This window comes from Halictus rubicundus, chromosome 8 (genome assembly GCF_050948215.1).
Source record: "Halictus rubicundus isolate RS-2024b chromosome 8, iyHalRubi1_principal, whole genome shotgun sequence".
NCBI lineage: Eukaryota > Metazoa > Arthropoda > Insecta > Hymenoptera > Halictidae > Halictus > Halictus rubicundus.
The window spans coordinates 9839892-9863619 of record NC_135156.1 but is presented as its reverse complement, the minus strand read 5'-3'; the positions used below and the strand labels follow the sequence as shown (position 1 = coordinate 9863619).

General features: G+C 37.5%; 1 protein-coding gene across 6 annotated transcripts; it reads right to left on the bottom strand.

The window, feature by feature from the left end:
- Positions 1-23442, bottom strand: Kar (monocarboxylate transporter 10-like protein kar). Of its 6 annotated transcripts, none has more exons than XM_076791516.1 (9): positions 23096-23442; positions 11841-12322; positions 8714-8865; positions 7802-8075; positions 7063-7198; positions 6475-6640; positions 5537-5783; positions 4872-5012; positions 1-2523 (listed from the first exon to the last, which is right to left on the bottom strand). In XM_076791516.1, the coding sequence occupies exons 2-9, from the start codon at positions 12265-12267 to the stop codon at positions 2231-2233; spliced, it is 1836 nt and encodes a 611-aa protein (XP_076647631.1). In that variant the 5' UTR covers positions 12268-12322; positions 23096-23442; the 3' UTR covers positions 1-2230. The 6 variants fall into 6 exon arrangements, 5 of the variants coding, with proteins under 5 accessions (XP_076647631.1, XP_076647629.1, XP_076647630.1 ...); XM_076791514.1 differs by having other exon boundaries at positions 23256-23442; XM_076791515.1 differs by lacking the exon at positions 23096-23442 and adding an exon at positions 19552-19668.
- Between the last annotated feature and the right edge of the window lie 286 nt (positions 23443-23728).

The following is a 23728-nucleotide window of genomic DNA, read 5'->3' as shown; positions in this document are numbered from 1 at the left end:
TCACTCAAATGGATTTGAAATTTAATCGAATTCTAATAAATACATGGTGTTACACTAATAATAATACAAACATGAATTAAATAGGAGATGCTGAATGGAATGTTCATACTCTTTCGTTTTTTTTTAAATGCCAGAATTAAATTCAGTTATCTCCAAAATCGAAGCTAAACAACTTAAAGCCATTTATTCGATGCAAGAGAAAATTCTTCATGAAAAAAAAAATGAACGATGACTATATGGATACGCATTATCGCGGAAAACAGTTAACAATGATTATATCAACATCGTAACATCATAATGCACTTGTTCGTTTCAACGACCCTGATCATTTTAACAATTAGTATTCCATTCAGTTATCAACGCTTCGAGAAGCAACTATAAATCTTTTTAATTGACACTTTACGATATAGGAAATTATGTGTACGTAAGTATATATTGTCGAGGCGACTCCACAATAACCTTTCGCGAAGAAAGGAGCCCGCAGTTGCATTTATTCTTGTTGAAAAGAATACTATGGAACGTGCTGACAGTTTTCTCAAAAGGTGAAAATAACGCAACGCATTATCTGCAGGGGACACGGACACAATGTAATAACCGCGACGTACACCATAATATGGTTCTTTTCACCGGTGCTGCTTTCGCCAGGACTTTTTCTAACATTTCCATACAAAATTTTCATGAAAAAAGAGATCCGGATCTTAGTTGAGCAACGCAATGTTTCATTACTTCGTTCGACGATTAAACTTTACCTCGCCGGTTCGTTCTTTTTACAAAATATATTATATATATATATCCTCACGCATCTCACTATACACTGAACAGCAACTAGCTCTAGTGAAATTGACTCTGTTACGCATGATTCGCTACCGTTCCTGTGTGCGGTTGGCCAGCGATAAACTATGGCAAAGATAACATGTATTGAGGTACGTCTGGCTCGATAAAATCACTAATCGAGATTCTCGTTTCAATCGCTAAAAAATATATAACTCCCGCGACATTTTTAACAATCGCTAATGGCGGACTATGCTCTTCGACGGTCGTAATCTGATCCATCGTTTGCTTTCGATAGTATAATGTTACATCTACTTTGCAGTTAAAATTGTTGCAGACTTTCGAAACGATACAAAAATGACTTGAACAATTTCTTACATCTCGGTTCGTGTAAACTAACAATTATTGTTCTTTCACAGTTGCTAGTCTCTAGACATGTAAAATACCTTTTCGATTACTCCATTGAATTATCCTAATTTTATTGATCTAGACTTTCGATTCTAAAGATAAGTGTCACCACCCATGAACTTTGCGATTACTATCGTTGGAGAGGAATATTTTTAGGATAGTATTAATGACCTATACACATACAATGATATACATTTTCAATAATTGACAAATATTTTTGTGTTTTATATTCGTCTTAAAAATGAGAGATATTCTTCGCTATATCGTTATATTTATAAAAGAAAGATGACAACTAGGTGTCCTATATTTGCACTTTCGGCACATTCGCTATCAGCTTTTACTTCGGCAACAGCCTCCGTGGTTACAGTATTGTATTAAAAATAAAGTTCCCTGATTATCGCGCGCTATAACTAGACCGCGGACCTTTGTGTAAAATTCTCTACGTTACGTATGTAGAACGTGCGTTTCGATTACAATTTTCTAGACTTTCTCCTGAGAACGGAAAACACCCTAAACGACCCATTTTCTTAGGAGATAGCTATGTCGGCACAAAGCATCATCTCAAGATTTTCTAACATGGGACTCCTTCGCTTTATTGTGGTTTCTAATAATGTCAATTTATAAATAATGCCTAACACAGAAAATCAAGTGCTGCATTTTTGCATTTCTTTAAAAAAACCTTAAGTGTCCAGCACTAAAATATTTCTTCTTTTAATAATTTCAATAATAAATGACAAAAATTGATTCTTTTCCGGCTGGTATCCGCAGTTTGCGTTTCACCTTATTCACTTTTGTCATAAATGCATAAAATCCGCAGTCTATTTATAATTTTACTCGATTCTCTTCAGACAATATGCAAAATCGTGAACATTGCGCACCTGCGAGACAGGTAGCGAACGTGTCGATGCAAAGTCGAATGCTAAAATGATTTCTTCGAAAGCTGTGCGTGACACCGAAAAGTCTTTGAACATTTCAACTGCAAAGACGCGGACGAAGAATGTGTTGCAGCGACGTGATTGACATTGATTGTTCAGATACGTTGCAGGGTTTGTTAAAACGAGAGGAACATGAAGGACCGTGATGTCCTTTGGCAGAATCCGGCGTTCCCTCTGTGCGATACGCTCTCGTCGTACAGCAACGGCACGCTCTCCGAATGTTCATAGTGATCGGGACACTTGGCTCCGTGATGCTTGCATCCGATGCCATCCTTAAGTTCGCAGCGTCTCGAGTTATGGTAGCGCACGTTCGAATGCATCATCCTCCGTGTTGGATGCTGTTGCGAATCGCACACGTCCTTGAGCGCCGCCACGAAGCACGGTGGCAGATAGCCGACGCTCGAGTACTCTGCGAATCGCAAGTATGATTGTTTCATAGCCAGGCAAATTGAAATTTTCGTGCTCGACCGTCGGACCGAGCCGACACGAACGATTCCTCGCCGGCAATCAGCGAACTCGCAGAAGTACAGTAGTGCACGCTGAAATTTGATACATTTGTACGACCCATCGCCACTATTCTCAGTCGACAAGGAAAGAGAATAAAATTGCCAAAGGGAAGGGGACAGACACGCCTGAAAGAGGCGCCGCGAACATAAAAGCTAGTCATGCGATTAAAGAAACTTTAAAATTCAGTCATTTTTGTCTGTTCGGACGTAATGCCTGGATTGTTGAGATTTTTCTGATTAAAACGAGTCCAAACACGACATAAATCGGACTAATTTAGGCTAGGCAACTTCCCCGCCGTCGCTTCACGACCCCCACTACTACTGTGCCGGTTCCCCCACTACTGGCCACTTCCAATTACCCTACCGTGTTTCTATATAGGTTCCTAGCCCCCACCATACTGTCGCGCCCGATAGGAGCATGGTAGGGGGTCTTAGGTGTGGGAAGAGAACTCGCATACAACGTTACCAGAGTCGCCAGACCAAGACTTGTTCCCCCACTCTGATTTTCCCTTCTACCGAGCTACTCCCCTAGGCTCTATTCACCTAAAGTAGACCGATTTACGTCATGTTTGGACTCATTTGAATCGGAAAAATCCCAATAATCCATTGGAACGATTTTCGAAAAAGTGAGAGTCTATGCTCGGTGAATCTCGTTTTTGTTCACTATATCTATTCTCTTACTTTGTCGAGCTGTGCTCGAGTCGATTCCTCGGAGAGAAACGCTACCCTGTAACGCAAGAATTTTACTTCCGGATCCCAAACTCGGCAAATTCAAATGAGCACTACTGTATTTGCATAGAAACGTATGCTTGAGGAATATGCCGATCGATTTCAAGGGATGCAATACGTGGCGAGCGTTAAAGGGATAACGAAGGTACCTTCACCTTGCTGTTAATCTATTGGCAAACTACAAAAATGAAAGGCTTAGGCGGTTACACTAGGTTAAAAGGCCGAAAAAGAAAGTGATTTTTTTCTCAAAAAGCGGTAAGATTTTATCTAAAAAAAATGTTCGTGATCTCCCGAAGGTCCTGCTGCAAGAAACTGCAAATTCGATCGAATGTGTGTAATACACTACACTGGGTGATCAAATTATTAGTCACAGTATGAAAAACTATTAAATAACAAATATGTATTTTTAAAGAATTATAATTTTCATGATCTCTTTACGAGTCAATGATAAAATGCATATTGATTTTCAATAAGAACAAAAGCACAGTACTAAAACTAAAAAGTACTAAAACTAATTAATTAAACAATCCCAGGTGCAGTAAGTAGCTGATTATTCCGATACCACATTATCAATGTTAATTTGAGTTATTTTAGTAGACCCTATTATACGTCGAGACACCGAAAACACCAATAAGTGACATTAGTACTGAAGATATTCCGATTGAAGATTAGTAATTCCAAGCGAATATAATATAATAGAATTATAATTAGACTGCGGATTTTTATGTAAAATTAAAATAATCAGACGCATGGGATCAGTGTGATTCTAAATCGAAAATTATCATAGGTTGCGTCAAAAACATAAATCTTTTCAAAATGTACACTAAATCCTTAAACTATGTAAATATGAGGTCTTCCCTTGCGTCTAATTTCGTAATGACCGTGCGTCTAATTTCGTAATGACCGTGCGTTTAATGGATAAATGAACATAGAAAATTGTTGAAAAATCCAGATATCGTATTGCCAGAACTCACAAGCATTTCCCAAAGCTATGGTATTCGTAGAGTGTTCAAAAAGTTCCCAGAAAATGTGAACGTCAATAAATTGAATGAAACGCTCTATCTTTCTGATAAAGTCTCACCTTGTAATTAATAATGAATGAATCAACATCTTCCCAGGGACTTTTCAAATGGCCCTAGTATGTTCTATTAAATTCCTTACCGTAACAGGAGCACCATGCAAACAGAATAGGTGCGATTGCGGGAACATGCTATAAATCCCAATAGGTGGTGCAGCGCGCAATAGAAGATAAAAAAATAGAGGCAATCGTTCCTTTGAGCAAGAAAATTGTGCATACACAATTCCTCCAAATATTGAATTCATTTTTACCAAGTGCTCTCTGTTCCCCATTTGACTGCAGACGGATTCGTGTTTTATTTTGCCGAAAAGCTTTCCATGGAAAGTTTCAACCGTCTTCGTGAACACAGTTCACACAAACTGACACGCACGTGTTTCGATACCACACGGAGAAACAGACTCTGTTAGTTATATGTGAAGGATGCACAAATACCTGTTTACCGACCATTCTGACAAGCCGCCTTATTATCCGCGTTCTCTCTAACACAGTTCTCGTTGTCGTCTTTAACGAACTTTATTAGGAACATCATCAGTGCCCCTACTATGGGTGGTATACCTGCTAGGAAGAATGGCAGGTCGTAGCTACCTAAACAAACCAACAAACACAACAAATTTAGTTTGTTCATTACAATTTTTTAATTCACGCTCATCCAATCCTTGTGTCAATTTAACACAATGTCCAGCGATCTGAGAGTAATCACTCTATTATTAGCCAGCGTTTTCCTTGCAATTAATAAATATTGGATACATTGTGTCAATTTAACATTAAAGGATAAATTATGAGGAATGAGGAACGGATGATTGAAACCAAAATGATAAGTGCAAAAACTGTCTTTAGTTGTGAACAGTTAAAAATCCGCCTAAACATTGGCAAACTGCCTAACACAGACGTATGTTCGACAAGAGGTAGAGAGGCGCAATAGTCATATTTCATGCTTCCCTGTTGGTCAGGTTGCCGCTATTAGGGCCGGAATGATTTTATTTTGTATTTCGGTCTTAAATTATTTGAAATACTCACCTTTTGGGCTTTCTTTCACCTACCGTCAACCGCATATTTTAAGAGAAATATCAAAATAAATGTGACAAATAAAATTGATTAAGTATAGTTACCAGTGTGATCATACAGAAGACCGGCAATTGGCGGACCTACGGTCAAAGGTATCGAGCACATGCCCAATAAGAATCCAATGGCTTGAGTGGCCCCTTCTCGGCCGCATATGTCGAAGGCAATAGGACCCAGGAGGGATATGAAGCACCCATCGAACAGTCCCATTGCCAGGGAGATAAGTAACAACACCATGAAGGAAGGTGTGACAGGAAGAAGCATGGTGAGAACGCCGATGCTGATGAACGATATCTGAACAAGAAAGAAAAATTGAAACGTATTACATTTTCGGGTTCTCGCACACTTCTAATAGTAATACATAATTTCATTTCATTAAAAAATATATATATAATCACTTGCAGTATAATCTCAGTTTATGAAAGACGTTATTACGACACCGAACTTGTTATAATTTGAAAACAAAATCGGACATAATACGATTACATCATATCAGTAGAGTTATCTTCATATCGATTATCTTAATACAGTAGTTGTATAATTTTTGATACACAGCGGGCGATCAAATGATTAGAGCCACTCGCACAAGTCGACGACTTTGCGTGATAACAACCAATTTTTAAACGGCAACCCATGTATACTAAATTGGTATTATCTCTTATTATGATGTTTACAAATTGGAAACATACGATTATTCCATGTGGATAACATCATCTGCCACAGGCACAATTGATCACCCTCTGTACGTGAATAAAGAACGAAGGCAATACGCAAGAATGAGATTTTAACCCTTAAATAGTTGACAGCTTTCCACCAATTTATTGATACTGATATTAACTAAATTGTAGCGCAAGATTGAAAGCTTCGTGATCAAATAATTGACAATTGAACGACGCTGATCGCTTCCACGAATAAAATGAAACTTGCGCGGAAACGCAAAAAATTCGCTCGGCACTGAACCTGTTAGAAGAGCAGCCGATTTTACCTGTTGCAAAAATATTCGATCGACTTTCGGCAGATCGGCGATATAGCCGAAAATCAATCGGCCGAGGCCGGACGTGATGCCGATGCACATGATTGGAAGCTTTCCGTCCGCGTCCTTGAATACTGTCTCAACGAATTTCCCTATATGAACATACGGGACGAAATACCTGAAATGAACATTCTCATTGATCTGAAAACCCATGTCATTTTATACGGTTGACGCTTTCGCTGCGGTCGTTTCTTTTACAATGGTTTGAATTACACGGGCGCGTGTAACTTGATTGCCGTCCGAGAAACGAGTTTTACTTTCGCAACACCGTTGCCCGAGAGCCATGACAGGCGTTTCCGCGCGGGCTGAAATTATTTTACCCGACAGCTTCTATTGTTTCAACACCAGCCAACCTGCCCCCGCGTGTCGTCCATGAAACCGACCGGCTTCGAAAAATCATTTCCGTCGAACGGTCACCACCGTCGTCACCGTTGCCAATCGTTCGCGTAGAAAAGCCTGCAGCGAAACCGTCGATCCGCGTTGCTCGCGATTAGGATTATCGTACGGTACAGTAATCATGGTAACGCGACTCGTACTTACCCGAACAGAGCTAGGGGAATGGAGCTTGCCCAAACCACGTATCGTTTCTTCTTCCAAATCGAGACGTTCACGACCGCTTTCACGCAGCTTTTGAAGTCCGACTTCGATTTTAGCTGACTGCTTGGCTGAGGCGTGACTGGGAAATAATTCAGAATAATTTATAACAAATTTCCGAGAACTTAGAAATGTCGACTTTTTATTTTCCACTTATACAAATTACTGAGAAAATAAATAAATATATAGGTATACTACAGCGAATGCAGACAATTTTGATTTTGCATTAAAAAACCTAATTACGTAATTATATTTCTAGGAAATAGGATGGAATTTTTGTAGCATGATTTTGGGAATGTTACCGGCATGTTCAGTGCAAGCTACAAGCTTGTTATAAGCGCGTTGTAATTCTCGACTTGGTCATGAAAGTAACAAGACAAGCACCCTAATTACACGCTTTCGGTTAAAATCCGCTTCTGCGGTGTAGCAGCATTTAATATTTCGCGCACATCTTCAGAGGCCCGTATGCTAATATCATCCGGCGCTATAATTCAAGTCGACCAATTCTTGCCGGAGACCAGACCGGGGGGAGAGGGGCGAAAGAAGAAAAATAAGAAGATACCGAACAGTAAATTATTCCCCTTGGCTATTCATCCGTATGATCTTTATGCAAATTCTCACTTCCACGAAGGCTATTTGCGAAGATTCAAATAGTCAAACCGAGAATACTGAATGTGATACTTACAAGGGATCGGTTTGAAAAGTATCGCGCAGGCCATGACGATCGCGGTGAGCAGAGCCAGCGATCTTAGCGCGCCTTCCAATCCGAAACGGCGAAGTATAACTTCGATGAAGTATGGCATGAGGGTGGTGAATATTGAGCTTCCAGCTGTAACGATGCCATTTACCAGGCCCAAGTATCGCTTAAAATAATGTCCCAGGATCGCCAAGCTCGGTGTGTAAGCTAAGCTTGCACCGAGTCCATACATCACACCGTAGGTCAAATAGAGTAATGTCACCTGAATCCAGAAAGTACAGCAATTAAATTGATTAGTATACTCGGGGGAAGGAGGCAGGAGGAGGAGGAGGGGAATAGTTCGTTCTTTACAACTACCACACACTAAACGATATATGCAATCCGATAATCCTAAAAATCCAAGTTTTCAAGCATAACTCAGGGAATCGAAGAAAATCTAATCTAATCAGACTTAAATAAAAAAGGGTGCAATAAACAGGGTAATAATAGAGTAGGACGGAGTAGGAATGAATGAGGGAAAGAAATATTGTAAGCCAAGTCCAATTCTTAGCCGTAGGGCAGAGTAAAGCAATACTACTACAATTTCATTAGCAAAAACATTTAATCAAATCGTTTAGTTTCGAATAGTTTTCGAAGCCCGAGCTTTATTGTTCTCGTTTTCTTTATTTTGTGGGACACGTTAGTTTCAGTATTAATTTCCTTTCACTTAGATGTAAGCAATATACACCGAACTATTTTTAATGTAATTAAAATTATCTAGAATTAGCAAGAGACAGTAAGGCAGTTCCAATCGAACAAATTTATCGAAGTATATGTTCGATAAAACTTTCGAGACAGCGGGTGGTTGTTGGGAGGAAAATGGCGAGAGGGAGGAAATGAAATAAATCGAAAACTAGTCACCTGATCGGAAAACATCGACGACAGAAACATTCCGCCGGATGCGAGAGCGCCACCCAGAAACGTTGTCATCTGGATGCCAATTTTGTCAGTGAGGATGCCAGAGATCGGCGATAAAAAGAACGTAGTACCAATGGTTAACGATCCAACCAAGGCTACGTAAAGTAAACAATACATTCGAGCATCGGTAAGTTTAAACAATTACATTTTGTTCATATTCGATCGTTCTGGATGCGTGATCTGTTGCAATTTGATGAATCAATACAGATGATAGAATGCTTTAAACATGATAACCAACTGGTTAGTATTTCGATGCATTCGATAAAAAATGTTAATTTATTCCGTCGTGACAATGAGATATTTTTAGGAATAATGAAAGATATATTTTGGAAAGCGAAACCTTTTTTTTTTGACACTCTACGTTATGTATTAGAATACTTTTACACAAGTTGATTGATCACTGTAATTGTTAACGATATGAGATCCTCAAATGAAAATTAAATAAATTGTGCAAGAACATGTACATTCTCTAGCAAAATAAAAATAATATTAAGTCTATAATCTTAATATTAACTATGCCATAATTACTAGACTGCGAATCTTTATGGTAGATAAAAGAAACCAGATAGACATTTAATTGTTTCGTTAATAGTTTCAACAAGTTAGAAACAATATATCGATTGTTCATTTTTGTTATAAATGCATAAGATCTGCAGTCCAATGATTATACTATTCCATCTGTTTAAAAAAAAATGATCGCCCTATGGACTTTATCAGTGTAATAAAATAAACGTAATTTCTGTTAAGTATTTGAAACTGGACAGAACATTCCAACGGACGTAATGTTGTCCACGGATGTATTGCAAATTAATGTCACGTCAATAAACAATAGAAGGTTCCTATCTTGGTGCATGATCTTATAGTTAGACGTCGTTCATTGCCCGCATTGGTTCGTAAAGGCCTAGTTTTACTTCAAAGAGTAACTACCCCTAGATTAATATTATTTGACCCTCGTTACTATTAATGTCCACGTAATTGTCGACTAATTCAGATCCAGGTTGTCCGGAGCATTGACTCTATGGGTGATTAGGCTGATCGATCGGTTTAATTGATATGCAACCCAAAGTAGTCATTCCATGCCACGTTTAACAATGATTAAGCCCAAGAAACAGCCGGCTACGAAGAATTCATTTCTGAAGACATGCGTTTACACAATTAGGCCACGGACTTTTATCATCAGACTATGATCTGTAACACCATAGTTTACCAATTGTTTGACTCGTGTATCTAGATTGTTATGCAGAATAATAATTGTTGCAGATGATGTTTCATAAAAATTCACAGTCTATATTCCGAAATTCTTCTACAATTTTTACTGTGTTATATTTCACCTACCCACTTGTATTATAAATGTGTAAAACAAGCTGCAACAAAAATTGCAAAGTACATAAACCACTTGTAGCAAATTAATATAGCATTCTTTTGGTAGCTGTATATATATGGTTGAATAACTATCATATAGAATATAGAATCTGTTATCATTTTTATAATAACGATAATAATAGCTTATTTCAGCGTTCATCTGTCGAACGATTAAATTCGAAAGAAGAAATTGGTCCACAACGATTGAAAACAAAATGTGAATGAAGTCGCGACAGTTCATTGATCCGTCGTTAAAAGTAACTATTAGATAATGCGCTATCGGTAAAAGAATTCGTAAATACTAAAAATGTGAAGATAACGCGCGGTTCGTTGACTGCACCGACAGCACAGTCACTTAGAACAGAGATTTATAGAAACAAACTGTATTAGTATTTTTTTCCCCTTTTCGCCGCATGAAGATTCTATTGTACTCGTCGAAAGTTGTAGTATGCACATTATGCTAACGATTTTTATAAGATATTGGTTCAGCTCGTGATTCACCAGTAATTTTCCTGAAATTGGAATGAATATCTAACTACTGAACCTGTTTTTTCTTCTTCTAATATCACATTGATTTTTTATAGTAAGTTAATACAGTAATATAAATATAATGCATGCACCGAAGCCAAAGAAGCACAGATTAAGCATAATCGATAAAGGAACATTTTTTACAGATAAGATTAACTGGAACAATCTTTTTCGTCAGGTCAATGTTAAGATGAAAGATATAAGTTAAATAGTTTTTAGCCATTTTTCTAGTCGACTGACTCATTGAAACTTTTATTAAATATCCTAGGTAGAAAAATTGCAGAATTTTCATTCACAAAATTTTCAAAATAAAATGCTTCTACCAGAAAAAAGTGTTGAATACAGGTTTCGTATAACGTGTATAGCGATGCAACAGATTCGAAAAAATGCAGCACAATGCAGAAAACTTGCAACGCTGTGAAAATATTTAAAAAAATACTGAGTCAATATAAAAATAAGTAGATTTGAATTTGGCAACTACAATTAATTGTGTGTCTAGTAATTGATGGGGACACTTTTTATTTTCCATAAAGATCCTCTATACATAACATATTAATACGTTAACTCTGATTTTTTTTTATCAGGATACTAGCGGATTATATCCGTCATAGCCACTTAAGTAAGCGGTGAGGTTAATGATTTTAGGCATTTCAAAATTACCCTCTAATTTCCCTACTCTTCTAAATTTCTCTTACTTATTTTTCTAATAGATGCATAAAATCAAGTTATGCATTAATACTACAATATATATTATAATGTAAACATGAGAAAATATAAAAATGTTAAGTTGACGTTTCTGCGAGCTCAACAAACAAGAATTCATTGACAAATCCCAAGATAATTTCAAGATTCTTAAAAAATTTCAATTCGTGGCATGCGCAGACCGAATCCGTGCACAGAATGCTTACCCAATTCCTCACACTTTACCTAGAAAATTATTTTCCCGACAGTCTACTAATACCAACGCCGCGCTTCCTCTCGGCGTTAGATCATGCGCTCGCAGCAATGCGGAGGATACAAAATAAGAATGAAAATCGCGGAAAGCGTGAACCAGCATGGAAAGTAGTTCGATCGGTCAGAAGCCAAGATATTATAGCAACAACCGTCCACCCAAACAACAACGAGCGCGTTATCACAGTCTCGTGCTCGACATTATCAAAAACAATGAAACGGAGCTCACCAGCCTTCGAAGACGCCGCGGTGTCGCCGGACTCCAACAGCCGTTTCTGCAGCTCGAGGTAGATCAACGAGTACGTGTTGATGACACTGAACAGGACACCGTTGATCACGAAGCTGCCGATCATGATCATCCAGGCTCGCATCCCGCCATCGGGCGGTGCAACGTTGTTGTTCGGCGGGCTGGCTTCCGGATCCAGCCTCGTGTTGTTCGTCAGGGTTTGACCGTCTTCCATGTCCGTCCTCTTCAGCCTGCTGGTCTGGCTTTCGACCACCGATATGGACGTGCGATCCGGCTCCAACAGAGGATTCCCTTCCACGCTCACGTTCGAGTTCTCTTCCGATTGCTGGCCGTCCCGCGCATCCTCGATCGCCGCGCTCGATAGATCGCTGGAACTTCGCTTCGGTTCGGCATTCTTTGCGAGCGTCATCGTACACTTCGTTTTTCACCCGCTACACCGGCCCCGGGTCGAGGGTGTCCGCCAACTGCGAAAACCGAGAGAGCGAACCGCATCAGCCGAGAGAAATTTAACCCGGACCAATACACGAGCCGAAATTTCGGTGGCAACAGGATCTCTGTTTGCTGTCAGACATTAGATTGTCCCAAAAGTTCAATGCAAATTCAACGTAGTTTTCTTTTCAGAAAAGCGTGGTTGTGTGAAAAGGAAGTGTGACAATTGATAGAAACGTTAACAAACGTGATGGTCCCGTTGTTCGACAGATCGCAAGGATTCGTTCGATCTGCACCGATTAACATTTGACGAGTACCGTGACCCATAAAATTAAGCCGAAGTTGAATTTTCTCCGATGTGAGACGAGAATTGTATTTTAATTACCTCCGATTCAAATGATTCTTCGAACTGGGACCTTTACTTCTTATTAGCTCGCGCAGAAACAGTTCCGTGTTAAATAACTGGTCATGAAGCGAACTCGCGGCACTGATAATACGTCGAACGAAAGTATTAAAACAACTTCGTTACGTTATCGTTATCGTTATCGTTATAGAAGGTAGATTAACTTTCGGCATAAATAAGGTACATAGGCAGCTTGCCGTTAATGCAAAGATAGAATAGACAACAAATTAAGAGAATGTAACAACCGCTTTTTTTATAGCACTCGCAGTTATTACAACTGTGTGACCTCAGAGTGTTAAGGAATTCATGTCCACTATCGAGTGTGAATAAGTGTGCACCGAACTGGACGCATATGCATGCACGTACCCAACGTACTGATAAGATACAGTCTATGAAAACCAGTAGCATAAGCGGAGTTAGGTTTTGTACACAGTTTTGAAATTATCCGAAAAAATAGATCCTCTTTAATCGTTGTGTAATGAAGCCCGTGAAATGATTTTAATGAGTTTTTATCACTGACGTAACAAATCTGCGATTACATATAGACATGATTAAAAACAATTTAGTGGACGATAAATACTCGCCGGACTGATAAAAAGTGTTTTTGTTTTATTTTACGATTAAAAGCGAGCTGGACTAATCGCAATGTTTCAAATTGATAGCTGTTTAATAAGTGATATATTTTTTAACAATTTGCTGCCTAATCTTTCCACGAAGACATTACTTTTTAACGAAAGTAGATTGCCACTAATTCAATAGTTACAATGGTGTTAGATCGTTGACTTATCATAACAAGTCTTCTTATTTTAATTTACTACTGGACGTAGGCACAGTAATTAGTCTAGAAAAAAGATATTTTCCTAACAAAACCTCGATAAAACTTGTTAGATGGTTCTAAAAATTTAAATCACTGATTGACCATACCTGCGATTCAAAATAGTTGAATTTAATGCACGAGTAATTTTTAGTAGCTTGGTAAAAGGTCTTCTCATGTTATTTTGCAATTTAACACACGACTAATTTTCACTGCTTTAGCGAAAGATCACATTTTATTTTGCATTTAAACATGGTTCATACCGCTTTGATGAATAACGGATTTTTGTTGGGCCGGTAAAAGCTTCTCACTTTACAGATACATCCTACAAATAAATAAATACACTGGATGTGCACATTTTTCTAGAATTTAATCCGACGATATGAAACTCGCTCTCATGCTTTCTCAGACGGTGTAAGAAGACTTTTTGACAGAACCCAATACCACCGCACAGACCAGAAAATTGAAACAGTTCCTTTCTCGAGTGCTACAGAATTTGATATCGAGAAATCTGCAGAGTCTCATAAATGTTACTGCTAATATGAAATTTCATCTAGTAATGGCGTTCGAGTGTTAGAAGTACGGTTACAGACACCGTTTGATTTTTCCTCGATTGTAGATATCGTTCGCCACGGGTGATTCAACTTCGTGTGTAAAGTTTACCTTCCTCAGAACCTTTCCGCTCTTTCGTTTGCTTCAACTTCCCAGTATAACTTCGAGCATATTACTTCCATCTATATAACGTAATTTAATAATCAATTAGAAATCACTATTTACATCGTTCAGTGCAACGCGAAAGACTCGCTCTAACCCTTGAGTGGACCTTCAAAATGAACTTTAAAAATACAAGGATCCAATGAAATTATATTTAATATTTAAAGTAAAATTTAATTTTAGAGTAAAATTTTATCTGTATCTATATGGCTGTAAATGTATAACGAATTGTTTAAAAAGACTGTACACTTTCTACCACAAAATATACATATATACAATTTGTTTTAAACAGGTTTTTTATCGAGGCCTGCTGTGCTAAAAATGTCTGAAATTGCAAATTTAAATTGTAATTAGTCGTGAACAGTGTACACGTGCAATTTATCGCGCAATATAAATTAATTTGTGTTCGATAGAGTGCTTGGAATGTTAAAAACACAAAGAATGACTAACCTGCACATGTTTATGTGCATATATATTTTACAGAGTAACTTAATATTTTTTTTATCAAAACAGACTCGTAAGATTATACACAAAGCTCTCGACTATTTTAGAACTATTAATTTCCATATTTTATTGCATTTACACTTGTGCATATTCAACAGTTGTCACAATTAATACGACAGAAATGTTCAAATGAGAACGTATTTCCATTGGCTCAGCACCTGACTCAGCAGCTGAGCGATCACTCTGTTCGCACTCATTTATGTCACATTTTAATGAAATTAACGTTAATATAAATGGGAAGCATAAATGAAATTCCTGAATTGGGTTTTACTTGATTGATTTAACAACTTATGTTTGCGCTGTATTTTACAGTTTAATCACCGCTAATAAGTTGAACATCGTTCTTGCGCATTAAATAATTGAACAAATAGTTGAAGCAATCTTATCACGAATATGGCTATTATAAAACAGTCCTTTGAAAAACGTTTTTCGAGCAGTGCGCAACGTCGTAGAAGGAAAAAAGTAAATACAATATTGGAGACAGGCGTGTGAACAAATAAATGGTGACAAGGTAACAACGAAAACTAGTCTGCGGATTTTAATGCAAAATAAAAATTGATTGCATCAGTTCCAAGGTGCTGGAACCAAATAAATATTAATATCTTCCTCTAATAATTCTAATGACAATCAACAGGTAAGAGGTGTCGGTTTTGTTTCTATTTCCGGTTGTGCAAAAGGCTAATAGAAGGTAATCGCTGTACCTCATGTGAACAAGATTTGTCTTGATACACATCTTATACAATGCAAGCTCATCCGACAAAGTGACGATTGCCTATTGAAGCAGAAATGAAAGTGCAAGTGTCACATTGTACCACGTTGAAAACGTAGCGAATTTTGAACGTGGGCGCTGACCAGAAGATAATTACATTATTTAAATGGAGCGTCAATGCAACTTTCTAAGAACATTAAATAGTCGAGTCTAGTTCAAGCAAACCTCCGAAGCTAATGATAACATAATGGAGCACGCAAATGATATCATAATGGAGTTAATACTTGGGAAAAAGAAACGAGGGACAGCCATCTTGGTTCTCCTACGAAAATAACGCGCTCGGTTTTCGTTGCGGCGGCGTCGTCGTGAATCGAAAATAAATTCGAAATCGACATTGTAAACAATCCAGGTAAAAAGGGAAAAACGAAGTAGGCAACTTCGTATTTCAATCGTGAAGTCTTTTGTAATTAGTGGGTAACAGGTACGACACAAATTCTTCGGATTTTCTTTAAATTTGAAGAAAATCATCAATTTTCAACGCAGCTGATTAAATAAGAGAATTAGGGAAAATTAAAGTTTGCTACGTACAAAGTATTGCAAAAATCGTGTTTACAATTTGTTTACATCAATTTCTACTCATCAATGTTTTGATATTAATATTTTTTGAACGTTTATGAATTTGAGTGTGCTAGGAAGTAAGTTCACCTCATTATTTACGTGTATATTCACCAATAAGATAACGAACGACTGTGCATTCTCTGTCACAATTGCTATTATGTATACTGTTGCTAACCTTTCTCGCCTTTATGTATCGTTTGACATTGTTATCCGTATCCGCAACCGTATTTTTATCGTACTGATATACTTATGCATGTTAGAGCTTAATGTTACATCTGTTTATAATCTCACAATATTTATTACAGTTTATCATGTCAGATATTTTTTCAAAAATTGTTAATTCTAAATTTTAAAGCTCTACGATTTTTCTTCGATATTCTGTAATTTTTAGGATACTTTAGTGATCTATAGAATTTAAAAAATTGCTTATTGTAAATCTAAAGCTCTGCATGAAATCTCTTCAGCAACAACAAAGGAAGCTAATAGATGAGAATAGATAATAAATAGAACAATTGAACGTTAAAATATGATGTTAAGCACATAATTTGCAAGGGCGAATAAACCATTTAGTCAGACGAATAAAGTACATTTCTTCTTTATGCCACCAGCTCACGTTCTTGCCCACGAATTAGTACATTTGAGAAAATTACTCTGGCGTTAACTACAAGTAGAAAAGTAAACACACGGATGATACGTTTCAAACCACCGTAATGTAATTCAGAATCATACGAGGAAGCTTCACATTAGGCAAGCGCAGCCGTTCTGTCGATTTGAAACAGTGAAACATAGCAACATATCGCGTTTAAACATTATCCAAAATGTGTGAAGCTTTCTTAATACTATATCTTTCTTAATAATTAACTACCATTATTTCAAGAACTGGAACTATAATTTGATGCCCATTTGACCTAATAGTTCGCAACTGATATTAATCTAACAGATATGAATCATATTTAATAACTACTATCATTTAGCTCATTTTGTCCTCGCATCAGACACACTGTTGCATTACAATGATACGCGAGTTCAAAAAATTGTTATCACACAATAATAACGTTGCATATGAGACCGCCGCCATTGATATATAAATCCTCTTGCTACGATTTATGGCACGATATAATCAAGATATATTGTGATAGGATATTTTTACTCATTATCGAACCAGAAAGTCTGTGATTAATCATGTAGAATCGATGTCTGCACGTTATCATTCATTTTAGAAAATAATGGCTGACGGTAAGTCTACGGTATTTGCGTTGTTCAGAAAAATTGAGACGCGCGATGTAGCGTTCTAGACATGCAATTTATTCATCATTCACGCATGTCTTTGCGTAAAATCATCGAATCTATTCGGTTTGACCTTGCATTCATATTGAGAGGTTCGAGCATTCAAACGGCATCATACACGGCTCCCATGTTTATTAGCCACCGATTAACCTTCTCACGCGTAGCACGCCGCCAGTCATTGATAACAAAGCCTATCTTTCTAAAGAAGGAAACCAGTCGGCAGTGACTAGTGACGCATCTTCGGCGCAAGGGAACAACTCTTCATAATTGAATCAAGACTATGCCGGCCATTCGAACGATTTCGAAGTACTGATCATATTCTAATAACCCCAAAACGACCTTATTCCATGGCCTCCTAAAAGTCTATCAATACAATTATTATTGAAAAAATTAATTCAAGTTCAACAAATTCAAATAAATTTCTTCATTGTGACTAAACAGCGGATTTGATGTCGAGACACCTTAACAATTTAAAAGTATAAAGAATTCAACAAATTAACTGTCACTAAATAGTTGAAACTCAAAACTAATTTCCTTCGATAAATCACGATAAAAATATATGTGTGTGTGCAGAAATTAAAGCACTCGCTGTGTGTTTTATCATTTTTCCCAAAGTCAATATTTACAGCCGAAGAATTGAAAATATAGGGACCAACTTGCACAATATTCCAAATCGTCTCTACCAAACAAAATATGACGGCGATTCCATGAATACACGCTAATTACCACGCGCGTCTAATGAGAAATGACAATAAAGATCATTAGTGTATTCATTAGGGCATCCATGTCCAAAAGCGTCGAGAAGAATGCACGGAACAAGTCGAGCTTGAAAGATAGACAACCAGAAAAAAATAGTTCATTATTATCAATAAAATTCCTAAACTAGTACTGACATGTGCGCAGCGTTATCCTTGAATGAAGAAGGTGCGCGACGCTGATGTGCGCAAAATGATCAAACGATCATTGCGAGAACTCCCCCTCTTCCACGTACCAAAGCCAACAACGTGTCGTGCGTATGCCGGTTGTGGAAACTCGCGTTGCCCTAATCGTTCTCCAAACTTCTAATCTCTACAAGCCCCGGCGACAGTTGGTCACGTGGCAGGACCGCCAAACAAATAGAATCGTGTCATCCCCAGAAAAACGGAAGTGCTTGAATATGCCACGTACTCCGTACTGTACAAAGACCATAAGTTGCCGAGGATCTGCAAACTGAACAGGAAACTAGGCTGCCAGATCCAATCCCTTTAGGGGTCTCATACTATGTTTATACTAATACAGTTTATGTCATCACTGCGGATCTTTACGCAAAATATTCTGCATCAACTGAGAAAAATAAAAATTGAACAGATAGTATTGTCTTCAACGATCTCAATAGATTGAAAATAATATATTAACGTTGCCATTGAAAATTTCATCTATATCATTTTGTCGCGAAATCTCTCATTATTAGACCATATTATAGATATTAATACTCTTCGATTCTTTTAATCTTTCCACTGTAAAATTTGCAGTCTACTGATCATCGCCTACTAGATTGTTTACGATAATACGTCAACACTGCTCGAGGGAGCTCGGCAACTGATGACCTCTGCGCGGGTACACATCAGGACAGGACTCTGAGCGTAACTGCGCGCGCAAACGAGGGCAAAACGATTCTACGAGAAAGTGTTCGCTGTTCCGTTTAGATTTGAGGGATTTTTTCCGATACTCGTTTCTTTTAGAAGGACGTTAAACTGTATTCGATTCAAAACATATTGCTTATAACTTCCCAGCTGTAGCCGGTGTTACAACATTCTTCTACTCTTCCGGCAACAAGCGGACTCCGCGATAAAAGACAATGAAAAATGCGGTCTTTATCTCAGAAATTAAAGCCACCGCTTATGAGGCGTCCAGACGAATACCGGCACGTACAGTAACGAGTAACGAAAGTGTTCTTTGCCGCGCTTCATCTTCGATCGCGGTGAGAAGTAAGGTCACGTTCATAAATGCAAACGGCGAGGGTCAAATACCTTTTATACGTGTTGAAGCTTCGAAATGACGCGGAAACTTTTTCTATATCTCCGCTGGATTTGTAGTTATAGGGAGCCCTTAAAGCTAACCGGAACACCTAATGGATGAAGAAACGGAGCGGTCGAGGTTGGGCGAGCAAGGAATAGGATATAGGGGGCAGATAGGCGAGTCGGGGGACCGGTAAAAATAGTTCTGTTCGTGTTACCAGTTCGTGTGTTTGCGTCAGACGGTACCGTGGTTGGTAGCCCACGTGCTTCCACGAGCCGATCGTCTTCCAGAGCGACGAGACCGCGGTATCCCTCCGGCCGATCCGACCGACGACAGGGTCGAGCATAAACTAAGTGGACAGTGCTATTCGCCAACGAACGAGAGGTCGAAAGTTCCGCGTTAAGAAGAGAGCGCTAACGCGCCTAACGAGCGATAGAGCGAGCACGGAAGCAACGGGCGAAGAGGAAAGGGGCACCCAGGCGTTTGCAGTAGGAGTGCGCAGCTCGTCGGGATTCCGAGATGCGGCTCCAGCCGTGTGCGTATCGTTAAAACGAATCTCTCGCGGTTGTCCACCGTGCGTCGGCTTCGATCATGTTTCTTCTTCTTCCTCGCTCGAGACCACGGCTGCCACCCGACGCGCCACACCTATTATTGATCCGAGATCCACGCCCTCATTGCTAGTCGACGCTGGCCCGCCGAAATCAGGCGAACGGCTGGCGCAACACCGTGCTCTAGTGGCATCAGACACTGGTCTCGGTGCTTCGTGTTTCCGCCGGACAAAGGATCTTCACCCAAAATCGAAAAAATAAGGCGAACGTCAGAAACAAAAATTAAGATGAATCTTTCCCTTCGACCTCTTTTAAGACCAGAGTACGTCGTTATCATAGCGAATGCCCTCGATGTCGTCTTTATGAACGGTACGCCGCTATGCTGGCTCACTTGTTTACCTAATGTTTAACACGTCGACTGTCGAACATTCCCCCTAAATGAAATCCGACGAAATGAAAGTAATTTAGTCTGTTCCATTGAAACTGTAAAGTTGAAACTTGTCACAGTGATTACTACTTGAATACTTAATAATCCAAACTATAATAATTTATGATAATCCAAATGTTCTAAAAAAAGTTAATGATGTCGCAGTAGCGAACGTTAATGTACAGAAATTTTGTTGGGGTCATGAGAGACCACGGTGTGCCAGTTAAGGGTTAAATTATTAACCCTTCGCGGTCTTAGCAACTTGTGCTGTTTCGTTCCAGCTGGTCCACATTCATTCGACCACGATCGGACAGCATCGTAGTTCAGCTGTATTTGAATCATTCTAACACATAAAACAATACGTTTACACTCTGTACTTCTACTGATAATAAAGACATTAAAAACAAAAAAATTTCCATTGGATTAGTTTCCATTGTATTACTCCCTATCAGCACGAATTGAGGGGAAAAAGTTATCCTCTCTCTCTGCCAGTACCGGAGTATGCACGACTGAGATGAAACGCGCCAAAGGAAATTAGAGTGGGGGAACAAGTCTTGATCTGGCGACTATGCTCCGTATAATCACATTTCCGAGTGCGGAGTAGATGCGGATAATGCTACGCATAGTTTAAACATACTACAATTATTCCAGAATTTTCTACGGGGATATTTAAATCGCTAGATGGGTTATTCCAGGAAATTCATTTCAATGCATGCAGCTTCGAACAACACAGTCCTTTTTCGTATATGCATTCACTGCTAACGTTAGCCGGGTCTAAATAAACATGAAGTCTTAATTATGTCTGGGCAGTATTAGGAACAAAGTGCCATAGAAAAAATTCAAACAAAATACAGTGTAAAAAGTTCTAAATAAAAAAGAGAGAAACAAACTACACCGTTTCATTCTTTTACCTTATTCTACATCCGCTATCCTTTGATGGATTTTTAAAAGGCGCGATAACACAAAGGATCATATAAATACGTAAAAGCCGAAGCATAAAACGCGATCGAAAGTGCAGCGATTAAAAATTTAGCTTAATATCGAATGCCTTTGAACTTTGAAAGCGAATATTGTGATACAGGTCGTAAAGGTAAAATTTTCAGATGCAATGAAAACAAAGTTCCAGCGCGAAATATTAACAGCATAAATTGCCTTGCATTTCAAATTCACGATATTTTCATTTTAAAGGGGCCAGTAATATATTACTTTTTTTATTAACAGCAATTTTATCTGTATATTTTTTCTGTTTGATGATCGACTAATGAAGTGCAATTATTTAAATCTGAAACTGACTTGAATTGGACTTTTTTTCCAATTGCAAATCAAAAATATCTTTGTTTTCATGTTTGTTGTATAGATTGTTCTAAAAAAAAATTATTAAACACAATTTCTACGTTTTAATATACCTGTTAGAAGCCTGTTTTTTAAGCAGAAAATTAATGATATTTTAGGAGGACATAGTTTTTTACAAAAATATTAGACACGTATTTCTTTTAGCAGTTATCGTTCACGTTGAAGGGTAAAAACAACCCTCAAAGTTTACGATGAGAACAATTTGAAAATTTTTAAGATCTATTAGATTTTTAATATCTTAATTTAGTAGGTGATCTTAAGCGAATAATTAATCAGATAGGAGATTTTCATGATATTTGGAGTAATTATGTTAGAGAACAACTTGATATTTCATTCAGAATGTTATAAAAATTATTTATTTATTAATTATTAAAAAATTAAAAATTTAATGGTTTCATAGAACAGCAAAATAAAGCGCCAGGGATTCAAAAATATTTACATAACTACCATTATTAACTATTATTTGTCTTGCTTTTGGAGGTAGCAACAAAACATCCTAAAAAACTCCTCTTCTCATTTTCATAGCACAGTAGTCCATTATAAGCATAACACGCTTGTAACATGCAAGCAGTGTTACTTTTCTTTAAAATCATAAAGAATATACATTACTGTTTGTTCTTACTATGTAATCAAACGTTTATTTTGTTGCCCATCATTTAGAAATATTAATTTGGGTGGCCTCAATAAATAACTGCCAACTATAAGCATTTGCAAAGAAATTGAACTAAGAGCATGACGATGATGGTGATTTGTGAAAGCAAGAAAAGTGAAATTATATTATGTGTTCAAGCCATATTTGAAAATTTAGAATTTAATACCTTTTTCCATTGTATATAATATTAACAATATAGTGAAAAAGTTTGATTACAGTGAAATGAGTTCAACGATTCATCTGTAATATAAATAATATATTAATATACAAAGGATGAACAAAACAATCTATATAGATTTATTTTTATATTCAATAAAACATGAAGACTGAAATGAAACGTAATGTCTTACAAATGTGTGATTTCATTGTGCAAATAACTTGTTATAATGGTACTGATGAAGTGAACCTTCTGCAATTTCACTTTGAATGTATACTCCTATTCATTATTCTTTTCTTATTATTTTCTGACTTATAGCTAAGTTTATTCACGATTAATATGTACTTCCTCGTTAATACAGTACGAACAATTGTTATAATATTATATAACAAAGTAGGAAATTGCAGAAGATTGATACAATGAATGATATAAAAGTACAGATACGAATAACCGTGCAGCTTACTTATTCGATTAACAATAATAAAAACATGTTTATTGAGACCACATTGCTTTGTAATATTAATATTATTAAAATAGTTTATTGTTTTATAATATCACTACATAGTTACACAATAATTTAACAATGGTGTAAATTGCATAAGCCATTTTAAAAGGTTTACTCACAGACCACACATTATTTGTAATTTTCATCACAGAAATTGTTAATGCACGAACTTAATGTTACTGATTAAATACTGGTAATGATTGATTGATTTCAGAGACGCGATAGAATGTTCATACAGCTGTTCATAGAAGAAAATTTAATCGATAAAGTGACACGTACCGTATAACCTTAAATATCAGTTCATAATATTTTGATTTTGATGCATGGCTTGCCGAAAATTATTCTTTTTCACAGACGAAATGTCACATTTTACTGCTCGTCCCACGTACTACTACACGTAACACTCAAATTACAATATGTTTAAAGACACGTGCAAGACACAGCAATTTAAATGCTTTCGAAAATGGGATTCCATCAAAAGTCCCTAGCATGAGTCAATATAGGTTGAAAAGTTTATTTTGTTGGCGATACTGATTATCAAAGTCTGTGCTGCGTTCTGAACGAATTTAATGTCGCATGAAACATACATTTTCTGAATCCGAGGAAAGCAAACCTTATCGAGGGATAAATGAGTTATTACTATGCAATCCTAAAGTACACTATGCAATCTACTTCTCATAATATGATGTCAATGAACTATCAAATTCAATTTTCGCGCCAAGAATTCGCGGTTGATGCGCCGTCTTGTGTTC